At 48.6% G+C, this 25,334-nt stretch overlaps 1 protein-coding gene across 2 annotated transcripts in view; it reads right to left on the bottom strand.

Moving 5' to 3' along the window:
- The window catches only part of LOC144510035 (uncharacterized), a 78,797-nt gene that overhangs the window by 51,549 nt on the left and 1,914 nt on the right, over positions 1-25,334 (bottom strand). Inside the window, exons 2-4 of one of the 2 annotated variants that reach the window (XM_078239240.1) lie at positions 16,517-17,636; positions 3,739-3,841; positions 1,490-1,916 (exon numbers count right to left, since the gene is read on the bottom strand). In XM_078239240.1, the coding sequence (XP_078095366.1) occupies positions 1,490-1,916; positions 3,739-3,841; positions 16,517-17,539 (1,553 nt within the window). In that variant the 5' untranslated portion in view covers positions 17,540-17,636. The remainder of the gene's footprint in view (positions 1-1,489; positions 1,917-3,738; positions 3,842-16,516; positions 17,637-25,334) is intronic. The other variant, XM_078239241.1, reaches the window with a different exon arrangement.

The following is a 25,334-nucleotide window of genomic DNA, read 5'->3' on the forward strand; positions in this document are numbered from 1 at the left end:
TGCGGAATCTGCACATTCTCTTCGTGTCTGCGTGGGTTTCCCCCGGGTGCTCTGGTTTCCTCCCACAGTCTGAAAGACATGCTGGTTAGGTGCTAAATTCTCCCTCAGTGTAACCCGAACAGGCGCCGGAGTGTGGTGACTAGGGGATAGTCACAGTAACGTCATTGCAGTGTTAATGTAAGCTGACTTGTACCAATAATAAATCAACTTTAAACCACGCTGGCGGGAAGCCTGCGGGTGGGGTTGCGCTGCCGGAGGGACTGGAGAATCCCTGTGTATGAGGCTGGTGGAAGGACAAATGATCAAAAGGAAATTGGTTGGGCAGCGCTTGGAGGGAAATAAAATGGCAGAGGACATAGTGGGGGAATGGCAAATACTGGATTCCTTTGCAGGGAGCTAGTCAGGGCTGAATGGCCTACTGCAGTAAGTGAATATGACTGAAAGACTATGACTACCAGAAGGATGTGGAGGCTTTGGAGAGGGTACAGAAAAGATTTACCAGGATGTTGCCTGGTATGGAGGGCATTAGCTATGAGGAGAGGTTGGAGAAACTTGGTTTGTTCTCGCTGGAACGACGGAGGTTGAGGGGAGACCTGATAGAAGTCTACAAGATTATGAGGGGCATGGACAGAGTGGATAGTCAGAAGCTTTTTCCCAGGGTGGAAGAGTCAATTACTAGGGGGCACAGGTTTAAGGTGCGAGGGGCAAGGTTTAAAGGAGATGTATGAGGCAGATTTTCTACACAGAGGGTGGTGGGTGCCTGGAACCCGTTGCCGGTGGAGGTAGTGGAAGTGGATACGATAGTGACTTTTAAGGGGCGTCTTGACAAGTACATGAATAGGATGGGAATAGAGGGATATGGTCCCCGGAAGGGTAGGGGGTTTTAGTTCAGTCAGGCAGCATGGTCGGTGCAGGCTTGGAGGGCCAAAGGGCCTGTCCCTGTGCTGTAATTTTCTTTGTTCTTTGGAATGGCCTATAGGGAAGGAAATCTGCCTTGCTTACACAGTCTGGCCTACATGTGACCACAGCAATGGCACTGACCCTTAAATGCCTCCTGGAATGGGGGCAATTGGGACTAGCTTAGTGGTTAAATATAAAGGGCAGCATGGTCAAGTTGGGCCGAAGGGCCTGTTTCCATGTTGTAAACCTCTGTGACTCTATGAATTCGATAATCAGCCGTGATCAAAATGAATGGCGGAGCAGGCTCGAAGGGCCGAATGGCCTCCTCCTGCTTCTAGTTTCTGTGTTTCTATTCCCGAATTCTGTACTCTGGCTCGTTACGGACTGTGACCTGTGACTTTCCAGGGTTCTCACTGTGGCTTGAAATTATCAGCTGTTTAAGAGAACTCTGCGACTTGGTCTGGCTACTTAAAAGGAACAAAAGTTGAGATCAATCAATAAAAAAGGCTGAACATCAAAGCTCGCAACACGCAGAACGGCCAATGACGTTTCAATTGGGGCCAGCAAGCAAGTCAGCAAGTTTCCTTACTTTTCAGCGGGCATTGCCGTGATTCCTTCATCTCCCTCCTCTTCCTCTTCCTGAGAGGATTCACCCAACTCCTGTCCTATGGTGTTGTCATCATCGTCCCGGCTATGGTCGGCAAGAATCCTGTTTGCTGGAATGCATCCGGTGGAATCCTGTTCCCCCGCCAAATGCGTAGTCACATCCCCTCGCCACGTGTCCGTGCTGGTTGTCATAGGGATTCGATCAGTGTCCTGGGAACCACAGCTCAGAGGCCCTATGTATTCCGAGTCCCACATCTGGCTGGGCTCCTGGATCTCAACCGAGACGTCTAGGTCTCGGCAAGTACCGCCAACACGGTCCCTGAGAATTTCTCTCACCAATGGATCCTGACTGCCGGAGGCCAGAGTTGCTCCGGGGCTGGTTGTGTTGGCCGCAACTTGAATAGTGGCTTCTGTATGTGGAGAGGACAGAGAAAATGATTAGAGGCAGAGGGAAGCGGGGCTGGTCGGACGGCTGGTTGTAACGGGGGCCGTGAAAAGTGATCGGATTGAAAAATAAAAACCTGAGAGAGATATGATGTGGAGATGCCAGCGTTGGGCACAGTATGGACGGAGAAAGAACGGCTACAACAGTGATTAAACAACAATAATGGCCATAGTGGCTTTAAAATGGCTTTTCTCGCTGAGCATCAAGCATGCTGGGATTTATTTTTGGTCAACTTATAATTAAAACCAGATGCAGGTCGTACAGTTGCTCTGGGTAAGGCTGTAGTCTGGGAGATGTGATCTGAAGCTTCCCAAATCAGGGAAGTTGTTTACATTGACCCAGACATTGCGTCTCTGGCCGTTATGTGTACGGAGCATGCATTTTGAATTGTGTAATGGCATCGTTCGCAAGTATTTGACATTCGAGCCATGTGATTAGTTTCTCGTTACACAGTTGGCTGGATGATGGAGAATCTTCCGGAAGCGAGTGGAGAATTGTGGATAAAAAGACATGTGCAGCCTTTGTTTGCCAATGATAACTCAGAAGAGACCAAACATTGCAAGAAGACCTGTGCCCTGAAGGATGCTTCAGAGAAGGAGAGGATAGATTCGGCATCGAGAATATCTCTTGGCCAAGGTTTTCCTAAACTTGAGAGTATCTATTTTCATTACATAGTTAAAGTTGATGTTTAGTTAAAGTTAATATGCAGTTAAGAGTTAAAGTTCAGTTGAAAGTTGATTTTTTAAATTTGATTTGATTTGATTTATTATTGTCACATGTATTAGTATACAGTGAAAAGTATTGTTTCTTGCACTATACAGACAAAGCATACCGTTCATAGAGAAGGAAAGGAGAGAGTGCAGAATGTAGTGTTACAGTCATAGTTAGGGTGTAGAGAAAGATCAACTTAATGCAAGGTTGGCCCATTCAAAAGTCTGATGACAGCAGGGAAGAAGCTGTTCTTGAGTCAGTTGGTACGTGATCTCAGACTTTTGAATCTTTTTCCCGACAGAAGGAGGTGGAAGAGAGAATGTCCGGGGTGTGTGGGGTCCTTAATTATGCTGGCTGCGTTTCCCGAGACAGCGGGAAGTGTAGACAGAGTCAATGGATGGGAGGCTGGTTTGTGTGATGGACTGGGCTACATTCACGACCCTTTGTAGTTTATTGTGGTCTTGGGCAGAGCAGGAGCCAGACCAAGCTGTGATACAACCAGAAAGGATGCTTTCTATGGTGCATCTGTAAAGGTTGGTGAGAGTCGCAGCGGACAGGCCAAATTTCCTCAGCCTCCTGAGAAAGTAGAGGCGTTGGTGGGCTTTCTTAACTATAGTGTCGGCATGGGGGGACCAGGACAGATTGTTGGTGATCTGGACACCTAGAAACATGAAGCTCTCGACCATTTCCACTTCATCCCTGTTGATGTAGACAGGGTTGAGTTGATGTTGAGTTAGAGTTAAAGTTCAGTAAAGAGTTAATGAGTTTATGTTTGAGTTGGTATGAGAAGTGTTAAATAAATAAATTGTTGAATTACTCTCCTTGTTTGTGTTATTAAATGGAACGCTTAGAAGGTGTTTAAATTAAAAGCTGTATAATAACAGTAAGAAGTCTCACAACACCAGACTAAAGTCCAACAAACTTATTTAGAATCACGAGCTTTCGGAACGCTGCTCCTTCATCTGTCAAGACTCACCTGATGAAGGAGCAGCTGCTCCGAAAGCTCATGATTCCGAATAAAGTTGGACTTTAACCCAACATTGTGAGACTTCTGACTGAGAAAGATAGTTTCTTACCTTGAGCTAACGCACTGTAAAAACTGGAGGTGGATTCCTCGCTGTTCGACAACTTCAGCTCACTGGAAGACTGCAGATATCCAAAGGGAAAACCAGGATTCTGCTGCAGGAAGGGAAGAGGATCGTCAGTCATCTGTGAACAGATTTTTATTTGTGACTTCACTGGAGTTCTCGGTATTTAAACCCGGACAAGGGGAAATAATGGTTAGAGTAATCTTGCCACTTCTTTAGTCAGAAGGAGGGAGTGGTGAGTCTCTCATGTAGAATCCTGCAGTTTAATGTATGTCTTCATAACGCTTACCATCTACAGTCAAAAAATGAATCAACTCGGAAGATGTGTCAAACCTGAACAGAAAATACCTTCAGACTTCTAACAAATGCCTGGTTGTATATATATCCTTTCGAGAATGACTGGAATTTATAAGCCTTGTGTCTTGTATTATTCAGATAGCATTCCGCACATTTTCCGACTGAAACTACTGCTTCTGGTCCGCGGAGATTGTTTACAAGGATGATCCCAGAAATATGTGTGGGGGGGGGGGTTACATTATCAGGAAAGGGTTGACAGAACGGATCTCTTTACTCTTGAGAAAAGGCAACTGATCAGGGGACATAATCGAGCAGTTTAAAATTCTAAAATGTTTTTGTTGTGAAGTTGCATACATAAGGTTAAAAATGTGGTGTTTGACAAATGTAAATATTGAAAAGAAATGCAAAGAAACCCAAAAGAAATCATATCGCATTGTCTCTTTAAAAAGCATGTTTTTTTTGTGCTTGGATTTTTAAATTGAAGAGAGCAGGCCACAGAAGTCAATTTTGCAATGTTGTGTCAAAAGCCTAGCAGCCAGAGTTCCAGCATAGCAAAACAGGCTTTTGAATTGGACCAATGAGTTTATAGTAAGCACTCAAGGCACAGAGCCAATTGAATTCAAACTGGAGTGTTGCTGACAGCTTCAAGCCACTCAAATTGCACGAATACGGTGAGAGTGTGGCACGATGGTTAGCACTGCTACCTCACAGCACCAGGGACCCTGGTTCGATTCCCTGCTTGAGTCACTGTGTGGAGTTTGCACGTTCTCCCCGTGTCTGCGTGGGTTTCCTCCGGGTGCTCTGGTTTCCTCCCACAGTTCGAAAGACGTGCTGGTTAGGTGCTAAATTCTCCCTCAGTGTAACCCGAACAGGCGCCAGAGTGTGGCAACTGGGGGATTTTCACAGTAACTTCATTGCAGTGTTAATGTAAGCCTGCTTGTGACTAATAAATCAATAAATTTTAAATAAAACTCTAGGTAATGGTCTAGTTGGACCAATGAGCAGCACAGGCTTGGAGGGCCGAAGGGCCTGTTTCCTGTGCTGTACTGTTCTTTGTTCTTTCTTTGTTATTTGCAATTCGAGGTATTTAAACCCGGACAAGGAGGAATAACAGTAATCTTGCCACCTCTTTAGTCGGAAGGAGGGAGAGGTGAGTCTCTCATGTAGAATCCTGCAGTTTAATATATGTCTTCATAAAACTTACCATCTACAGTCGAAAAATAGATCAACTCGGAAGATGTGTCAAACCTGAACAGCAAAGACCTTCAGATTTCTACCTTGGTTGTATATATATCCTTTTGAGAATGACTGGGATTTAATAAGCCTTTGTTTCATTCATGAGTCTTGTATTATTCGGACAGCATTCTATTGGGGAGTTCATTCAGTGTATTCATCATTTTAATAAGGTTGGCACCAGTTTTAAAATAAAGACCTGTTCATGATAGATAGAGTGTCAGATCCTGCTTTAATTTACCTAAATCAATAACTTCCTACTCCCTTAATTTGTTTAAGATTATGAGGAGAGGTATATCCCTTTGCGGGGGGTGTTCCAAAAATCACACGGAGGGAAACATCACCTCCGTGTCGTAACACCTTTGATGAGGTAGATACAGAGAAGATGTTTCCTCTTGAGGGAGAGCATAACTCTTGGTATAAGATAGTCACCAAGAAATCCAAGAGGGAATTCAGAAGAATGTCCTTCACCCCAAGAATGGGGAGAATGTGGAACTCCCTGCCAGAGGTAGTGATTGAAGGGAATAGTGTATGGAATAGTCTTGGGGATTTTCACAGTAACTTCACTGCAGTGTTTATGTAAACCTATTTATGACACAAATAAATTTTGACACAAGACAAAAGGCAGATTCCGCTATATCTTCCGGCTGCCACCCTAAAAATGATCCTTGCTGTCATCTGTTGGCACTGCGACTTAACCTACTTTCTTATTGGCCAGCGATGCGGTCTCTGTCGATAGTGGCTTTTGACCCCTGGGACTCGAGGTCACATTCTTTCCACTTGCAGAGCCCTGCACACATTCCCCCGTTCACATATCTACATAATGCCCTTTTGAAAGTTGCTGCTGAATCTCCTTTCTGCTACCCCGTCTGTGTGAGAAAGTGCTTCCTTATTGCCACCGCCGATTCTCCCAGAATCCCTACAGTGCAGAAGGAGACCATTCGGTCCATTTCATCTGCTCCAACAGAACATTTGACCCAAGCCCACCCATGCATTTAGCATGGCCAATCCACCTAACCCGCACATCTTTGGACACTAAGGGGCAATTTACCATGGCCAATCCACCTAACCTGCACATCTTTGGACACTAAGGGGCAATTTACCATGGCCAATCCACCTAACCTGCACATCTTTGGACACTAAGGGGCAATTTACCATGGCCAATCCACCTAACCTGCACATCTTTGGACACTAAGGGGCAATTTACCATGGCCAATCCACCTAACCTGCACATCTTTGGACACTAAGGGACAATTTAGCATGGCCAATCCACCTAACCTGCACATCTTTGGACACTAAGGGGCAATTTACCATGGCCAATCCACCTAACCCGCACATCTTTGGACACTAAGGGGCAATTTAGCATGGTCAATCCGCCTAACCTGCACATCTTTGGACACTAAGGGGCAATTTACCATGGCCAATCCACCTAACCCGCACATCTTTGGACACTAAGGGGCAATTTAGCATGGTCAATCCGCCTAACCTGCACATCTTTGGACACTAAGGGGCAATTTAGCATGGCTAATCCACTGAACCTGCACATCTTTGGACACTAAGGGCAATTTACCATGGCCAATCCACCTCACCTGCACATCTTTGGACACTGAGGGGCAATTTAGCATGGTCAATCCACCTAACCTTTACATCGTTGGACACTAAGGGGCAATTTAGCATGGCCAATCCACCTAACCTGTACATCGTTGGACACTAAGGGGCAATTTAGCATAGCCAATCCATCTAACCTGCACATCTTTGGACACTAAGGGGCAATTTAGCATGGCCAATCCACCTAACCTGCACATCGTTGGACACTAAGGGGCAATTTAGCATGGCCAATCCATCTAACCTACACATCTTGGGACACTGAGGGACAATTTAGCATGGCCAATCCACCTAACCTACACATCTTGGGACACCAAGGAAGAATTTAGCAAGGGCAATTCATTTAACCTGCACATCTTTGGAGACTAAGGGGCAATTTGGCATGACCAATCCACCGGACCCGCACATTTTTGGACTGTGGGAGGAAACCGGAGCACCCAGAGGAAACTCACGCAGACACGGGGGGAGAACGTGCAAACTCCACACAGACAGTGATCCGAGGTCGGAATCGAACCCGGGCCCCTGACGCTGCGAGGCAGCAGGGCGAACCACTGTGCCACCGTGCCACCCACAAGGCAAAGGATGATTCTTCACATCAATCTCTGACAGGCAGTCAGCAATGAGTAACCATACGGGGCCCTGGATTCGCTCAGCAGTTAAGCATGATGATGATCTTTGTGGTAATTGAGTAATACGGGGATGGGTGGCGACATATCACAGAGATTCTTCCTCCAATCGAGTACGCCAACATTGCCAAATACACCCACTGGCTAAATGGGAAGTATGTTTCTGATCACTTTTGCCAGGGGCTGATATGAAATTCTGCATCAATTTATCCACCAAGTTGTTAACACACTCACTCTCACACACTCACTCTCACACACTCACTCTCACACACTCACTCTCACACACTCACTCTCACACACTCACTCTCACACACTCACTCTCACTATTCATTCGTGGAACATGGGCGTCGCTGGCTGGGCCCAGCATTTATTGCCCATCCCTAGTTGCCCTTGGAGGGCAGTTGAGAGTCAACCACATTGCTGTGGCTCTGGAGTCACATGTAGGCCAGACCGGATAAGGACGGCAGATTTCCTTCCCTAAAGGGAACCAGATGGGTTTTTCCGACAATGGTTTCAGGGTCATCAGTAGATTCTTAATCCCAGATATTTTTTCTTGAATTCAAATTCCACCAGCTGCCGTGGCGGGATTCGAACCCGGGTCCCCCAGAACATTTCTGGAGTTTCTGGATTCATAGCGATAATACCACAAGGCCATCGCCATCGCTTTTGCGACGAGGGCCACAATTCCTGAGTAAAATTATACTTTGCGATCTCGTAGGAGTGCTCCGCAATCTGATTACCCGTTTTTTGGATCCTACAGTGCAGAGGGAGGCCATTCGGCCCATCGAGTCTGCACCGACCACATTCCCACCCAGACCCTATCCCCATAACCCCACACATTTACCCTAACGAGTCCCCCTGACACTAAGTGTCAGTTTAGCATGGCCAATCCACCTAACCCGCACATCTTCGGACTGTGGGAGGAAACCGGAGCACCCGGAGGAAACCCACACAGACACGGGGACAATGTGCAAACTCCACACAGACAGTGACCCGAGCCGGGAATCGAACCCAGGTCCCTGGCGCTGTGAGGCAGCAGACCTAACCACTGTGCTACTGAGCTGCCCAAAATGTATGTACAACTCTTTCTGTCTGGTTACGAACCAGGGACCTTTTGCATGTTAGGCGTATGTGATAACAACTATACTGCAGAAACACTGCCCAAAAAGGTGGAAGAGAGAATGTCCGGGGTGTGTGGGGTCCTTAATTATGCCGGCTGCTTTTCCCAAGGCAGCGGGAAGTGTAGACAGAGTCAATGGATGGGAGGCTGGGTTTGCGTGATGGATTGGGCCACCGTGCCGCCCAGTGCGAACATTGATGGCTTGCAAACCACGTCAGGCGCTCTGCGTGTGCCATGCAAGCAGTGGGCATTCGCTGCGGGACATGGCACATGCATTGCGCTTGATTGGTTGTACCAGCACCTGTGTGTGCCCACTCCCCCAAGAGCAGCCCATGCCAGGGGCCCACCCTCTTCCCAGGCTGGCATCCCCGGGGCTCACACCTGGCTGGGGGCACACTCGCCTTTATCAACCGGGGCATAGATTACAAAAGCAGGGAGGTGATGTTGGAGTTGTTTGAACTTTGGTGAGGCCACAGCTCGAGCACTGTGTGCAGTTCCGGTCACCACATTATAGGAAGGATGTGATTGCACTGGAGGGGGTGCAGAGGAGATTCACCAGGACGCTGCCTGGGACGGAGCATTTAAGTTATGAAGAGAGGTTGGGGAGGCTTGGGTTGTTTTCATTGGAGCAGAGAAGACTGAGGGGCGACCTGATCGAGGTGTACAAGATTATGAGGGACATGGACAGGGTGGATAAGGAGCAGCTGTTCCCCTTAGTTGAAGGGTCAATCACGAGGGGACATAGGTTCAAGGTGAGGGGATGGAGGTTGAGGGGGGATGTGAGGAAAAACCTTTTTACCCAGAGGATGGTGAGGGTCTGGAATGCACTGCCTGGGAGGGGGGTGGAGGCGGGATGCCTCACATCCTTTAAAAAGTACCTGGATGAGCACTTGGCACATCATAACATTCAGGGCTCCGGGCCCAGTGCTGGGATTAGGTGGACAGGTCAGGGCATCTTATGCATCGGTGCAGACTCGATGGGCCGAACTGCACTGTGGTATTTAGTGATTCTGGGTGGGTGTGGGGGGAGGGGTTTGTCTGGTACACAGCAATGAACCCCATATTCCTTACACAGCTTCTAGGGACTGACGCTGTTGTTCTACCCATTGGGAGTTGGCGGGGATTTGGTTCAAAACTGAATAATTACATTTGAAATCACACACAAATAAATTCAAAAATAACTCAGCAAATAGGCAAATCAAAAACTAAATGCAAATGCACACTCTTAACATTCAGAACAGCATCGCGGAATCTCCAATTTAACTTCCTGGGGGGTTCCCATTAACCAGAACTGGACCCAGCTGGATAAATACCGTGGTCACAGGAGCAGGTTAGAGGCTGGGTATTCTGCAGCAAGTAACTCACCTCCTGACTGCCCCAAAACCACATACCATCTACAAGGCAAAATTCCAGTGTGCTGGAACACTGTCCTTTCCGGATGTATCACAACTTGGTATGGCTCCTGCTCTGCCCAAGGCCGCAAGAAACTACAAAGGGTTGTAGCCCAGTCCATCATGCAAACCCAGCCTCCCATCCATTGACTCTGTCTACACTTCCCGCTGCCTCGGGAAAAGCAGCCAGCATAATTAAGGACCCCACGCACCCCGGACATTCTCTCTTCCACCTTTTTGGGCAGTGTTTCTGCAGTGTAGTGGTTATCACATACGCCTAACATGCAAAAGGTCCCTGGTTCATAGCCAGACAGAAAGAGTTGTACATACATTTTGGGCAGCTCATTGGCACAGTGGTTAGCACTGCTGCCTAACAGCGCCAGGGACCCGGGATCGATTCCCGGCCTCAGGTCATTGCCCGTGTGGAGTCTGCACGTTCTCCCCATGACTGCGTGGGTTTCCTCCAGGTGCTCCGGTTTCCTCCCACAGTCCAATTGTCTCTTAGTGTCAGGGGGGATTAACAGGGTAAATATGGGAGGTTGCGGGGATAGGGCCTGGGTGGGATTGTGGTCGGTGCAGGCTCGATGGGCTGAATGGCCTCCTTCTGCACTGTAGGGATTCTATGATTCTATTCTATGACACAGTGGATAGGGAGCAGCTGTTCCCCTCAGTTGAAGGCTCAGTCACAAGGGGATATAGGTTCTAGGTGAGGGGAAGGAGGTTTAGGGAGGATGTGAGGAAAAATGTTTCTACCCAGAGGGTGGTGAGGGTCTGGAATGCGCTGCCTGGGAGGGTGGTGGAGGCGGGAGGCCTCACATCCTTTAAAAAGTACCTGGATGAGCACTTGGCACATCACAACATGCAGGGCAATGGGCCCAGTGCTGGTGGATGGGATTACATGGGAGGTCAGGTGCTTCTCATGTGTCGGTGCAGACTCGATGGGCCGAAGGGCCTGTTCTGCGCTGTATGGTTCTATCATTCTATGTTCTCCAACAATACCCAAGATCAGAAGCAGACTGGAGCTCCAACTGAAGGATGGCGCCAAGTTAGAGTCACAACCCAGGTCCTTACCAGGTCCGTACCAGCCACAGTGCCAACCAAGCCTTCTCCCTTATGCGTGAGCCCAGGTGACCAGGAAGTGGGGGCCAGAATACACCATCCAGGACAAAGCAGCCCATCCACCATCTTGAACATCCACTCCCTCCACCACCGACACATGGCGGCGGCAGCCTGGGTAAAAAAGTTTTTCCTCACATCCTCCCTGAACTTCCCACCCCTCACCTTGATCCTATGTCCCCTCGTGACTGACCCTTCAACTAAGGGGAACAGCTGCTCCTTATCCACCCTGTCCATGTCCCTCATAATCTTGTACACCTCGATCAGGTCGCCCCTCAGCCTTCTCTGCTCCAATGAAAACAACCCAAGCCTACCCAACCTCTCTTCATAACTTAAATGCTCCGTCCCAGGCAGCATCCTGGTGAATCTCCTCTGCATCCCCTCCAGTGCAATCACATCCTTCCTATAATGTGGTGACCAGAACTGCACACAGTGCTCCAGCTGTGGCCTCACCAAAGTTCAAACAACTCCAACATGACTTCCGTGTTTCTGTAATCTACACCCCGATTGATAAAGGCGAGTGTTCCGTATGCCTTTTTCACCAACCTACTAACCTGCCCTCCCACGCAGACACGGGGAGAACGTGCAGACTCCGCATAGAAAGTGACCCAAGCCGGGAATTGAACCCGGGTCCCTGGCGCCGTGAGGCAGCAGCGCTAAGCACTGTGCCACTGTGCCACCCTGAACTCTGCACAGACAGTGACCCAAGCCGGGAACCGAACCCGGGTCCCTGGCGCTGTGAGGCAGCAGCGCTAAGCACTGAGCCACTGTGCCACCCTGAACTCTGCACAGTGACCCAAGCCGGGAACTGAACCCGGATCCCTGGCGCTGTGAGGCAGCAGCGCTAACCACTGAGCCACTGTGCCACCCTGAACTCTGCACAGTGACCCAAGCCGGGAACTGAACCCGGGTCCCTGGTGCTGTGAGGCAGCAGTGCTAACTACTGTGGCATTTGCCACTCTAGTGGGTGGGTTTATGGGGATAGGGCGAGAGAGAGTAGGTGCAATGGGCCGAATGGTCGCCTGTGCACTGTAGGGATTCTGCGATTCTGTGAAAACCCCAGCCCGAAGCGTCGTCAAAGCTGGAAGTTTGTGAATTAACCTGTTCCCGAGTCCATGTTTGCCGTAGCTTGCGAAACCAGATTAACTGCAATCTTGTTCAAAGCTCTGCTAAATCTCTGACAATGGCACCAACTGTATTCAGGATCACAAACTCTGACCCACTCACTCGTGCCTCTCACTGTGGCAGCCGTTGCTACGGGAATCTTTACGATTTAATACTGTGGCTATTCTCGTGTGGCTGACTGACTGTAGGCCCCACACAAAAGGTGCTTTGTTTTCTCAACTGTCACTTTGCAAACCTTAATCCAAACTGTGCGAGATAATCACAGGTCAGAAAAAACATCGCTATTTTCATTAAACCATGCCCTGCAGGGACAGTTCGCATTAATACAGCACCTGAAACAAAGGTAAATAATCCCAAGAGGCCTCACAGGATCACTGTTAAAGAAACATTGGCTACAAGACAAATGACTAAAGGCATATGGTTAAAGAGATAGGTTTACAGGAGTCATACAATCCCTGCAGTTCAGAAGGAGGCCATTCAGCCCATTGAGTCTGCGCCGATTCTCTCTCTTACCCAGGCCCTCACCCCCTGCATTATCTCTGTAATGCCACGCAGCTACCCTGCTAATCCCCCAAACATACACATCTTGGGTCACTAAGGAGCAATTTAGCATGGCCAATCCACCTAACCTACACATCTTTGGACACTAAGAGGCAATTTACCACAGCCAATCCGCCTAACCTTCGCATCTTTGGACACTAAGGGGCAATTTAGCATGGCCAATCCACCTAACCTACACATCTTTGGACACTAAGAGGCAATTTACCATGGCCAATCCACCTAACCTGCACATCTTTGGACACTAAGAGGCAATTTACCATGGCCAATCCACCTAACCTACACATCTTTGGACACTAAGGGGCAATTTAGCATGGCCAGTCCACCTAACCTACACACCTTTGGACCCTAAGGGGCAATTTAGCATGGCCAATCCACCTAACCTTCGTATCTTTGAACACTAAGGGGTAATTTAGCATGGCCAATCTACCTAACGTGCACATCGTTGGACACTAAGGGGCAATTTAGCATGGCTAATGCACTTAAGCTAGACATCTTTGGATACCAAGGGAAAATTTAGCATGGCCAAATCATGGGTGGATTGGCTTATGCTAAATTGCCCCTTAGTTTCCCAAGAGATGCAGATTGGGGAGATCAGCGGGGTAAAAATATGAAATTACGTGGATAGGACCTGGGTGGGATGCTCTGTCGGAGAGGCGGTGCAGACCCGATGGGCCAAATGGCCTCTTCCTGCAGTGTGGGGATTCTCTAATTCTAATTCAAATTACTTTTTGAATGGTAAACAGCCCCGATTGTTGAGTCTTTCTTTGTATCTGTCTCACCCCATACCAGGTAGGAGTGTGCGTCTGCGAGTTCTTGCTGTCACCTCCACATCCTTCCTATGAGGTGCAGGCCAGAACTGCGCACGGTAATGTGGTTTTGCTTTGCTGCAAATCCACTCACTATCTTAATGTTGAATCGCACTTCACTTCCTGTGACTCTGTTCCTTCATTCGACTTCTGACTGACTCACAATGTAACAGCAGCAACTCTCAGCTAAAATTGTCAGGAAGAAAAGGTTCGGATAGTCAGGGAAGGGGTTAGAAATGAGCCAAACAGAAATCGCTGCAGATTCATGAAAATTGGTGAAATCAGCTAACGCGAGTCAGCGTGCCTCCAGAAAAATATACACTCTATAATGTACACCTTAAATGCCAGGCAATAAGACACACTCTAACCACCGCCCTTTGACATTCATAGACGGCATGGTAGTGGTTAGCGCTGCTGCCTCACAGTGCCAGGGACCCGGTTTCAATTCCGGCCTCGGATCACAGTCTGTGCGGAGTCTGCACATTCTCCCCATGCCTGCGTGAGTTTCCTCCGGGTGCTCCGGTTTCCTCCCACAGTCCGAAAGATGTGCAGGTTAGGTGGATTGGCCATGCTAAATTGTCCCTTCGTGTCCAAAGATGTATAGGTTAGGTGGATTGGCCATGCTAAATTGCCCCTTAGTGTCCAAAAAGGTGTAGGTTAGGTGGATTGGCCATGCTAAATTGTCCCTTAGTGTCCAAGGATATATAGGTTAGGGGGATTGGCCATACTAAATTGCCCCTTAGTGTCCAAAGATGTGCTAGTTAGGTGGATTGGCCATGGTAAATTGCCCCTTTGTGTCCAAGGATACATAGTTTAGGTGGATTGGCCATGCTAAATTGCCCCTTAGTGTCCAAGGATATATAGTTTAGGTGGATTGACCATACTAAATTGCCCCTTAGTGTCCAAAGATGTGTAGGTTAGGTGGATTGGCCACACTAACTTGCCATTTAGTGTCCAAAGATCTGCAGGTTAAGTGGATTGGCCATGCTAAGTTGCCCCTTTGTATCAGGGGGACTAGCTAGAGTAAATGCATGGGGTTATGGCGATAGGGCCTGGATGGGATTGTGGTCGGTGCAGACTCGTGGGCCGCATGGCCTCCTTCTGCACTATATGATTTCTATGATTTCTGTGACAGACAATGGTGTAATCATCACTGAATCCCCCACTCACAACATCCTTGGGGTTACCATTAACCAGATACCCAACTGGGCTCAACACATTAACACTGGCTACACGAATAGTCAGAGGCTGGGAATACTGCGGAGAGTAACTCACCTCCTGACTCCCCTGAAGCCTGTCCACCATCTACAAGGCACCAGTCAGGAGTGTGATGGAATACTCCCCACTTGCCTGGATGGGTGCGGCTCCAACAACACTCAAGAAGCTCGACACCATCCAGGACAAAGCAGCCCCACTTGATTGGCACCCATCCACAAACATCCACTCCCTCCACCACCGACGCTCAGTAGCAGCAGTGTGTACCATCTACAAGATGCACTGCAGCAACTCACCCTTAGACAGCACCTTCCAAACCCACCACCTCTACCATCTAGAAGGACAAGGGCAGCAGATACATGGGGAACACCACCACCTGCAAGTTCCCCTCCGAGCCACTCACCATCCTGACTTGGAAATATATCGGCCGTTGGTTCACTGTCACTGGGTCAAAATCCTGGAATTCCCTCCCTAACGGCATTGTGGGTCAACCCACAGCACGTGGACTGCAGCGATTCAAGATGGCGGCTCACCACCACCTTCTCAAGGGCAACTAGGGATGGGCAATAAAGGCTGGGCCCAGCCAGCAACACCCATGTCCCACGAATGACTTTTAAAAAATCAAATCGCTTTGTTAAAAAAAGGTTTACCCATTTTTTGAATTATAATCAGCAAATTTTGAACATCCGCTCATACTCTTGGTTATTGAAAAACCATCCATTGGCCAGTAAGGCATAGACTGGTCAGTGGCAGGTAACATAGAAACATAGAAGATAGGAGCAGGAGGCGGCCATTCGGCCCTTCGAGCCTGCTCCCCCATTCATCACGATCATGGCTGATCATCCAACTCAATAGCCTAATCCTGTTTTCTCCCCATAACCTTTGATCCCATTCACCCCAAGTGCTATATCCAGCCGCCTCTCGAATACATTCAATGTTTTGGCATCAACTACTTCCTGTGGTAATGAATTCCACAGGCTCACCACTCTTTGGGTGAAGAAATGTCTCCTCATCTCCGTCCTAAATGGTCTACCCCGAATCCTCAGACTGTGACCCCTGGTTCTGGACTCCCCCACCATCGGGAACATCCTCCCTGCATCTACCCTGTCTAGTCCTGTTAGAATTTTATAAATCTCTCTGAGATCCCCCCCTCATTCGTCTGAACTCCAGTGAAAACAATCCTAACCTGGTCAATCTCTCCTCACACATCAGTCCCTCCATCCCCGGAATCAGCCTGGTAAACCTTCGCTGCCCTCCCTCGAGAGCAAGAACATCCTTCCTCAGAAAAGGAGACCAGAACTGCACATAATATTCTAGGTGTGGCCTCACCAAGGCCCTGCATAATTACAACACATCCCTGCTCCTGTACTCAAAACCTCTCGCAATGAAGCCAACATACCATTAATGTTACCAGACCCCCATCACCGTAAACTTTCCAAAACCCCATTGCCATCACCGTAATGCTACCAAAGCAGCAAGCTAAGTACCATTTCCGTATCTGACTTGGGGGAGCTGGAAAGCTCTACACGCTTCCCTTACACCCAGAATCTGAGGTACCCACATCCCCCAGAGAGAGACAGAGGGGAATCGAAGATTTGCAACTACCGTGTTGAATCAATGCCACTCAGAGGTGGCAAGTCTCTACCCCCATATTGCAAAGGAACCCGTTACCTCTGTCTCTGTCGCTTCGTTGTCCCACACCACCAGCTCCTTGTGCACTGAAGCGATATACGAGGGCAGCGTCGATGCAGCGCCCTGTGTACTTGGCTCGCAGAGGATTTCCGTCGCAGCTTCTCCGTTGCCATGGTCCCCCCGTTCCCCGTTGGGTGGGTGGCAGTCCATGGGTTCCGCCACCACTTCCGGGTCCTCCTCGCCCCCCGAGCCCTCGTGCTCAGTCGCGGGCACCGGTGCAGCGGGTATGGGGACAAATAACTGGTTCTGGTGCCACACGTCGTTCTGCAAGAAGGCCACGTCCGAGGGGTCCATGATTACCTCGTCGGGGCTGACGGCGGTGTCGGAGAGCTGGGCCAAATCCGCTGACTTGTCCTTCAAGAGCTCCTCATCAGTTTCCTCCCCGCAAGATGGCGTCAAGGGTTCCGACGTGCTCGGACTCTCGGCTGAAACCCAGTCTGAATTGCGAAGCGGCACCTCTGTCCTTTCGCTGGCGCAAGTTCCTGCTTCCTTGGTATCCTTGGTGACGAGCACAGCCTGTGCCCAGGGGGTGTAGCCATCACTTTCCAATGAACTGGAGCTACCCGAGCAAGTGGACGTTCCAAGTTTGTTCTCCGTGTCCTCCGGGCTGTTTGGGAGTTCGCCGGCGCCCGTTCCAATCGGGGTCTGACTCCGAAAAAAGGCGCTTGCGTCTTCCGAACCGGCCGGACTCTCCTCCGCAGTAAAGTTGCGGTCGTCCCGTTCTCCAATGGGATCCCCCGCCCACCTGAGGACCCCTGGCTCCATCTGGTCAACACGGGGATTGGATGAGTTCGGCAAAGCGTCTGTTTCCAAGAAGGGATCGCCATCCTTTGCATCATCCTCCACCAATTCTAACAACCCAGAGACGTCAATGCTAACAGGGGTCAGCTCTTGCGCGAGGCCCCCATTGCCGTCTTCCGCGCTGCCCTCTCCTTCTGCACTGTCCAGGTCTCCCGTGGAGGCTTCCTCATCCTTGCTTCCCAGGAAGTCAAAATAATCCATCTCCGAACGTCAAAGGATCACTGAGCCGGAAGTGGCCGGGCGTCGGAGAATATCGCTGGATTCCCACAGGCATTGGTGAGCTCGTCACCCTGACAATCTGTCAAAAAATAATCAGAGGAAAGGTCCAATCATTGTCTACGCAAAACATATCGACAAATTCAACTTTTTGCAAAAACACCCAGAATTTAGATTTTAAGATGTTGAGACAACTCGACAGATTGGCAACGGGTCACCGAATGAAAACTCTCTGAGAACCATAACAAGGAGGCCATTCAGCCCATCTGCACCAACACTCCAGAATACATCTAACCGCTCTCCCACCCCATCCCCATAACCCTGTGCATATTGCCATAGATATTGTCCCTAACCTGCACATCTTTGGACACTAAGGGGCAATTTAGCATGGCCAAGCCACCTAAACCGCACATCTTTCAACAATAAGGGTGAATTTTGCATGGCTAATCCACCCACCTGTACATCTTTGGACACTAAGGGGCAATTTAGCACAGCTAATCCACCTAACCCGCACTTCTTTGGACACTAAGGAGCAATTTAGCACGGCCAATCCACTTAACTCACATATCTTTGAACACTATGGGGCAATTTAGTACGACCAATCTACCTAACCTGCATGTCTTTGGACAACTAGGGGCAATTTAGCTTGGCCAATCCACCTAACCTACACATCTTTGGACACTAAGGGGCAATTTAGCATGGCCAATCCACCTAACCTACACATCTTTGGACACTAAGGGGCAAGTTAGCATGGCCAATCCACCTAACCTACACATCTTTGGACACTAAGGGGCAGGTTAGCATGGCCAATCCACCTAACCTACACATCTTTGGACACTAAGGGGCAATTTAGCATGGCCAATCCACCTAAGCTGCACATCTTTGGACACTAAGGGGCAATTTACCATGGCCAATCCACCTAACCCACACATCTTTGGACACTAAGGGGCAATTTACCATGGCCAATCCACCTAACCTACACATCTTTGGACACCAAGGGGCAATTTAGCATGGCCAATCCACCTAAGCTGCACATCTTTGGACACTAAGGGGCAATTTACCATGGCCAATCCACCTAACCTACACATCTTTGGACACTAAGGGGCAATTTACCATGGCCAATCCACCTAACCTACACATCTTTGGACACTAAGGGGCAATTTACCATGGCCAATCCACCTAACCTGCACATCTTTGGACACTAAGGGGCAATTTAGCATGGCCAATCCACCCAACCCATGCATCTTTGAACACAGTTGGGCAATTTAGCACAGCCAATCCACCTAACTTACACATCTTTGGACTGTGAGAGGAAACCAGAGCACCCGGAAGAAACCCACGCAAACACGGGGAGAAAATGCAAACTCCAAACAGACAGTCACCCAAGACTGGAATTGAACCCGGGTCCCTGGCGCTGTGAGGCAGCAGTGCTAACCACTGTGCCACCGTGCCGCCCTATTTAGTATATAATCAAGCTTCAAATTCTTCCTAACCGGGAATAATATGATTCCCTACTGAAGCCAGTGAACTCTTTTTTTATATATATATCTCCGTTTGATCTGAAGAAAACGCCTCCAGGAAGACGTTGACCTATTTAATTTCCCCTTGCATTTTACTCAATATCCAACATGTGACTGGTTTTCTAGCGTCAAGGAGGCTCATGGTGATCTGAGTGTCTTCACCACAGCCAAGACATGTTGACATCTTTTCAAGTTTGTTCAAAATAAAGAGACATGTGAAATAAACCCTCTGTTCATTTACAGAGAATGATGGACAACTGAAGAGCATTTCCTGAGTTCCAGGATGTGACAGCTCGCTGTACTGACAGAGTCACAAATAACCTGCCGACTTGTGGCACCGTGACCTGAAATTCATTTTGCATATTCTCCCCAGGCAGGATTTTATCACTCGAACAAGACTGGAAATTCCCGCCCGAGGTCGGCCTACATCTCTGTTCGCCGCCCCTCACCCACTCCGATTCCGTGGAGGGCAGGGCAGTAGAATTCCGGCGCCCGTGTCTGCGTGGGTTTCCTCCGGGTGCTCCAGTTTCCTCCCACAGTCCGAAAGACGTTACGGTGGATTGGCCATGCTAAATTGCCCCATGGTGTCCAAAGATGTGTAGGTTAGGTGGATTAGCCATGCTAAATATATAGGGTAATAGGGACAGGACTCGGGTAAGATCCTCAGTTGGCGAGTTGGTGTAGACGCAATGGGCTGAATGGCCTCTTTCTGCACTGTAGGAATTCTATAATTCAGGTTAGGTGGTTTGGCCTTGGTAAGGTTTTGCCAAGGTTTATAGAACCTTAGTTAGGCCGCATTGGAATATACTGTTCAATTCTGGTCGCCACACTACCAGAAGGATGTGGAGGCTCTGGAGAGGGTACAGAAAAGATTTACCAGGATGTTGCCTGGTATGGAGGGCATTAGCTATGAGGTGGGATTGGAGAAACTTGGTTTGTTCTCACTGGAACGATGGAGGTTGAGGGGCGACCTGATAGAAGTCTACAAGATTATGAGGGGCATGGACAGAGTGGATAGTCAGAAGCTTTTTCCCAGGGTGGAAGAGTCAATTACTAGGAGGCACAGGTTTAAGGTGCGAGGGGCAAGGTTTAAAGGGGATGTACGAGGCAAGTTTTTTACACAGAGGGTGGTGGGTGCCTGGAACTCGTTGCCGGGGGAGGTAGTGGAAGCAGATACGATAGTGAGTTTAAAGGGGCATCTGGACAAATACATGAATAGGATGGGAATAGAGGGATACGGTCCCCAGAAGGGTAGGGGGTTTTAGTTCAGTCGGGCAGCATGGTCGGTGCAGGCTTGGGGGGCCGAAGGGCCTGTTCCTGTGCTGTAATTTTAATTTGTTCTTTGTAATTTGCCCCTCAGTGTCCCAAGATGTGTTGGTCAGTGGGATTAGTGGGTAAATACGCGGGTCACGAGGATAGGGCCTGGGTAAGTTGCTCTGTCGGAGAGTCGGTGCAAACTCAATGGGCCGAATGGCCTCCTTCTGCACTGTGGTGATCCTATGATTTGTCGATGTTTAAATGCTGAGTGAAGATATTCCAGCACACAGTCACAGACAGGAGGAGGCAGGATGTCATTATTTCATGAGTTGGTTGCACCGTCACGTGACCCAGTTAAGATGGTCGATTTTTCGAGTGAGAAACTGCAACCCTTCTCTAATTATAAAATGTCTTCTTCAACGTGGCCGTGTCAGGCTCCAGAATATCTATAACTGTAACAACTACAGGAGCAAAACAAATCCCCCCACTGCAGAGCAAAAACAGGGCATAATATCCAGAACGTCTACAACTATATAAAAGGGACCCGGGTTCGATTCGGGTCACTGTCTGTGTGGAGTCTGCACATTCTCTCCGTGTCTGCGTGGGTTTCCTCCGGATGCTCCAGTCTCCTCCCACAGTCCGAAAGACGTGCTGGTTAGGTGCTAAATTCTCCCTCAGTGTAACCCGAACAGGAGTGTGGCAACTAGGGGATTTTCACAGTAACTTCATTGCAGTGTTAATGTAAGCCTACTTGTGACACTAAAAAATAAACTTTAAACTTCAACTTTAAAATTTAAAACTTGGAAAGGATGTTATGATAGGACGAAACCTTTGGAATTACTGCATTTAAATACTAATTGTCTGATCTTCACTTAGAATTCCCTAATTGTAATGACTTCAATGAAGCCAGTGAGATGGGACTCTTGGAGTATGAGATCCCTGATTGAGGTAATGATTGCCTTCCCAATTTGAGAGTCACTCCTTGATAAATATATCCCATCCATTGACTCTGTCTACACTTCCCACTCCCTCGGGAAAAGCAGCCAGCATAATCAAGGACGCCACGCACCCCGGACATTCTCTCTTCCACCTTCTTCCGTCAGGAAAAAGATACAAAAGTCTGAGGTCACGTACCAACCGACTCAAGAACAGCTTCTGCCCTGCTGCTATCAGACTTTTAAATGGACCTACCTTGCATTGAGTTGATCTTTCTCTACACCCTAGCTATGACTGTAACACTACATTCTGCACTCTCTCGTTTCCTTCTCTATGAACAGTATGCTTTGTCTGTATAGCACACAAGAAACAATACTTTTCACTGTATCCCAATACATGTGACAATAATAAATCAAACAATACTTTTCACTGTATCCCAATACATGTGACAATAATAAATCAAATCAAATCCCTTACTTCTCGCCTATGTACTCTATGAATGGTATGCTTTGTCTGTATAGCGCGCAAGAAACAATACTTTTCACTGTATCCCAGTACATGTGACAATAATAAATCAAATCAAACTATATATTGAGGAGTGTCAGGGCGACTGATATTCTGTGTACCTGAAGCGCTCTTTGGGGTAAAGATAAGTCTATAAATAAAGGGGATCTGATGAAGGGACAACACCTCTGAGCAGTTATTTCACTAACCTTATTCCATTCCCCTGGTCTTTCACATTGTCGTTCTATGCTCTTCACTTTTGAATATTTATTCAACATTTGTTTGCATGGCGTTGCACTCTCTGCCTTAATGGTCCCCTTACAGTGAAATATTCTGTGTTCTTTTGGAAGAAATTCCCTAAACGTTCCTCCTTTTATCAATCCACTGGTGACTCAGGGTCCTCTTACACAGAAACATAGAAACTAGAAGCAGGAGGAGGCCATTCGGCCCTTCGAGCCTGCTCCGCCATTCATTTTGATCATGGCTCATCATCGAATTCAATATCCTGATCCCCCCCTTCCCCCCATATCCCTCGATCCCTTTAGCCCCAAGAGCGAAATCTAATTTCTTCTTGAAATCACCTGTGGACCAGTTAAGGATGACAAATTTCCTTCCCAAACAGACATTACCCTTCCCACTGTCTCAGAAAAGCAGTCAGCATAATCAAGGACCCCTCGCACACCGGACATTCTCTCTTCCACCTTCTTCCGTCGGGAAAAAGATACAAAAGTCTGAGATCCACACCTCACCCACTCTCTGGGCAAATCTTCACTGCACTCCCTCTATAGCAAGGACATCCTTCCTCAGATAAGGACACCAAAACTGCACACAATACTCCAGGTGTGGCCTCACCAACGCCCTATACAATTGCATTTATTATTTATTGCTCTTGTTCTTCATTCATCAACCCATGGAAACGGCCTTCTGATCTGGATTAAACAAAGAACAAAGAACAGTAAAGCACAGGAACAGGCCCTTCGGCCCTCCAAGCCTGTGCCGATCATGATGCCCTAACTAAACTAAAAAAAAACCTGCCCTCACTCGGTCCGTATCCCTCTATTCCCTCCCTATTCCTGTACCCATCCAGATGCCTCTTAAATGTTGCTAATGTGCCTCCTTCCACCACCTCCTCTGGCAGCGCGTTCCAGGCACCCACCACTCTCTGCGTGAAAAACCTCCCCCGCACATCTCCCTTAAACTTTCCCCCTCTCACCTTGAACCTGAGCCCTCTTGTAATTGACACTTCCACCCTGGGGGAAAAGCCTCTGACTCTCCACCCTGTCTGTGCCTCTCATCATTTTGTAGACCCTCTATCAGGTCTCCCCTCAGCCTCTGTCTTTCCAGTGAAAACAATCCCAGTTTATTCAACCTCTCCTCATAGCCGACACTCCTGAGACCAGACAACATCCTGGTGAACCTTCTTTACACCCTCTCCAAAGCTTCCACGTCCTTCTGGTAAGTGTGGCGTCCAGAACTGAGCGCAAAATTCCAAATGCGGCCAAACTAAAGTTTTATACAGCTGGAACATAACTTGCCAACTTTTATACCCGATACCCTGGACGAGTTTTCCAGTAAAAACCATCCTAGTTTATTCAACCTCTCTTCATAGCCAACGCCCCTGAGGCACCCTATTCTCCTCGTGTCTGCGTGGGTTTCCTCCGGGTGCTCCGGTTTCCTCCCACAGTCCCAAAGATGTGTGGGCTAGGTTGAGTGGCCATGCTAAATTGTCCCTTAGTGTCAGGGGAATTAGTGGGGTAAAGATATGGAGTTACAGGATTCGGGCCTGGGTGGGATTGTGAACAGTACAGACTCGATGAACCGAATGGCCTCCATCTGCACTGTAGGGATTCTATGATTCTATGAGGTCAGGCAACATCCTGGTGAACTTGCTTTGCACTCTCTCCAAAGTGTCCACGTCCATCTGGTAGTGTGGTGACCAGAACTGCACGCAATATTCCAAATGCGGCCTAGTCTTTCATCATTCTTGGTAAACGTGAACCTATCCAAAAACCTGCGTCTTAATGCGCAGCCTGGTCCTGTTCCCCTATCGCCACACTCTCTTTCTGTTCACTGACCTGCACTGACAAGAACATCTTGATCTAAGAGTATGCTACCACGATTTCAAATCCCGCCCTATCTCAGACATCTCCTCCAGCCCTCTAACCCTCCGGGATATCTGACCTCCTCCAATTTTAATCACTCCATTGTTGGCGACCGTGAATTGGACACAAGCTCTGGAATTCCCTCCCTCGCTACCTCGCTTTCCCGCTTTAAGTCACTCCTTAAAATCAACCTTCTCAGCACGAAGCCTAATATCTCTTTGTGTGGCTGGTGTTCATATTTTGTTTCACAATGCTCCTACGAAGAACCTCAGGATGTTTCATTACATTAAAGGCCCGATTTAAGGGCAGCACGGTGGCACAGTGGTTAGCACTGCTGCCTCACGGTGCCAGGAACCCGGGTTCGATTCCCGGCTTGGGTCACTGTCTGTGTGGAGTCTGCACGTTCTCCCTGTGTCTGCGTGGGTTTCCTCCGGGTGCTCCAATTTCCTCCCACACTCCAAAGATGTGCAGGTTAGGTGGATTGGCCATGCTAAATTGCCCCTTAGTGTCCAAAGATGTGTAGGTTAGATGGATTAGCCATGCTAAATTGCTCCTTAGTGTCCAAAGATGTGTAGGTTAGATGGATTGGCCATGCTAAATTGCCCCTTAGTGTCCAAAGATGTGTAGGTTAGATGGATTGGCCATGCTAAATTGCCCCTTAGTGTCCAAAGATGTGCAGGTTAGGTGGATTGGCTATGCTAATCTTTGAACCGGGGTCCCTGGTGTTGTAAGGCAGCAATGCTAATCACTGTGCGACCATATCTCCCACAAATCGCACCTTTAATGTAATGAAACTTGATAGAATAGAATTATAATATCCCTACAGTGCAGTAAGAGGCCATTCGGCCCATCACGCCTGCACTGACAACAAATCCACCCAGGCCCACTAATCCCTAAACCTACGCATTTTTGGACACTAAGGGGCAATTTAGCATGGCCAATCCACCTAACCCGCACATCTTTGGGCACTAAGGGGCAATTTAGTACGGCCAATCCACCTAACCTGCACAGCTTTGGAGTGTGGGAGGAAACAGGAGCACCCAGAGGAAACCCATGCAGACATGGGGAGAATGTGCAGACTCCACACAGACAGTGACCCAAACCGGGAATCGAACCCGGGTACCCTGGCGCTGCGAGGCAGCAGTGCTAACCACTGTGCCGCCGTGCTGGCCACAAATTGTGGGCTTGGTTTTTCTCACTGCAAGTGTCATATTTCACCCAGCGGGAGAGTGGCTGAGGTGTAGGACTATGTGGGACTGGTCCTTTTGGACCAAGGCGGCCATCACGGCACACAACAATGCAGAGTCGCTGAGCAGAGACTGATAGCCAAGTTCCGCACACATGAGGACGGCCTCAACCGGGATCTTGGGTTCATGTCACCCTATCTGTAACCCCCACGACTTGCCTGGGCTTGCAAAATCTCACTAACTGTCCTGTCTGGAGACAATACACATCTCTTTA

This window comes from Mustelus asterias, chromosome 22, assembly GCF_964213995.1.
Source record: "Mustelus asterias chromosome 22, sMusAst1.hap1.1, whole genome shotgun sequence".
Taxonomy (NCBI): Eukaryota; Metazoa; Chordata; class Chondrichthyes; order Carcharhiniformes; family Triakidae; genus Mustelus; species Mustelus asterias.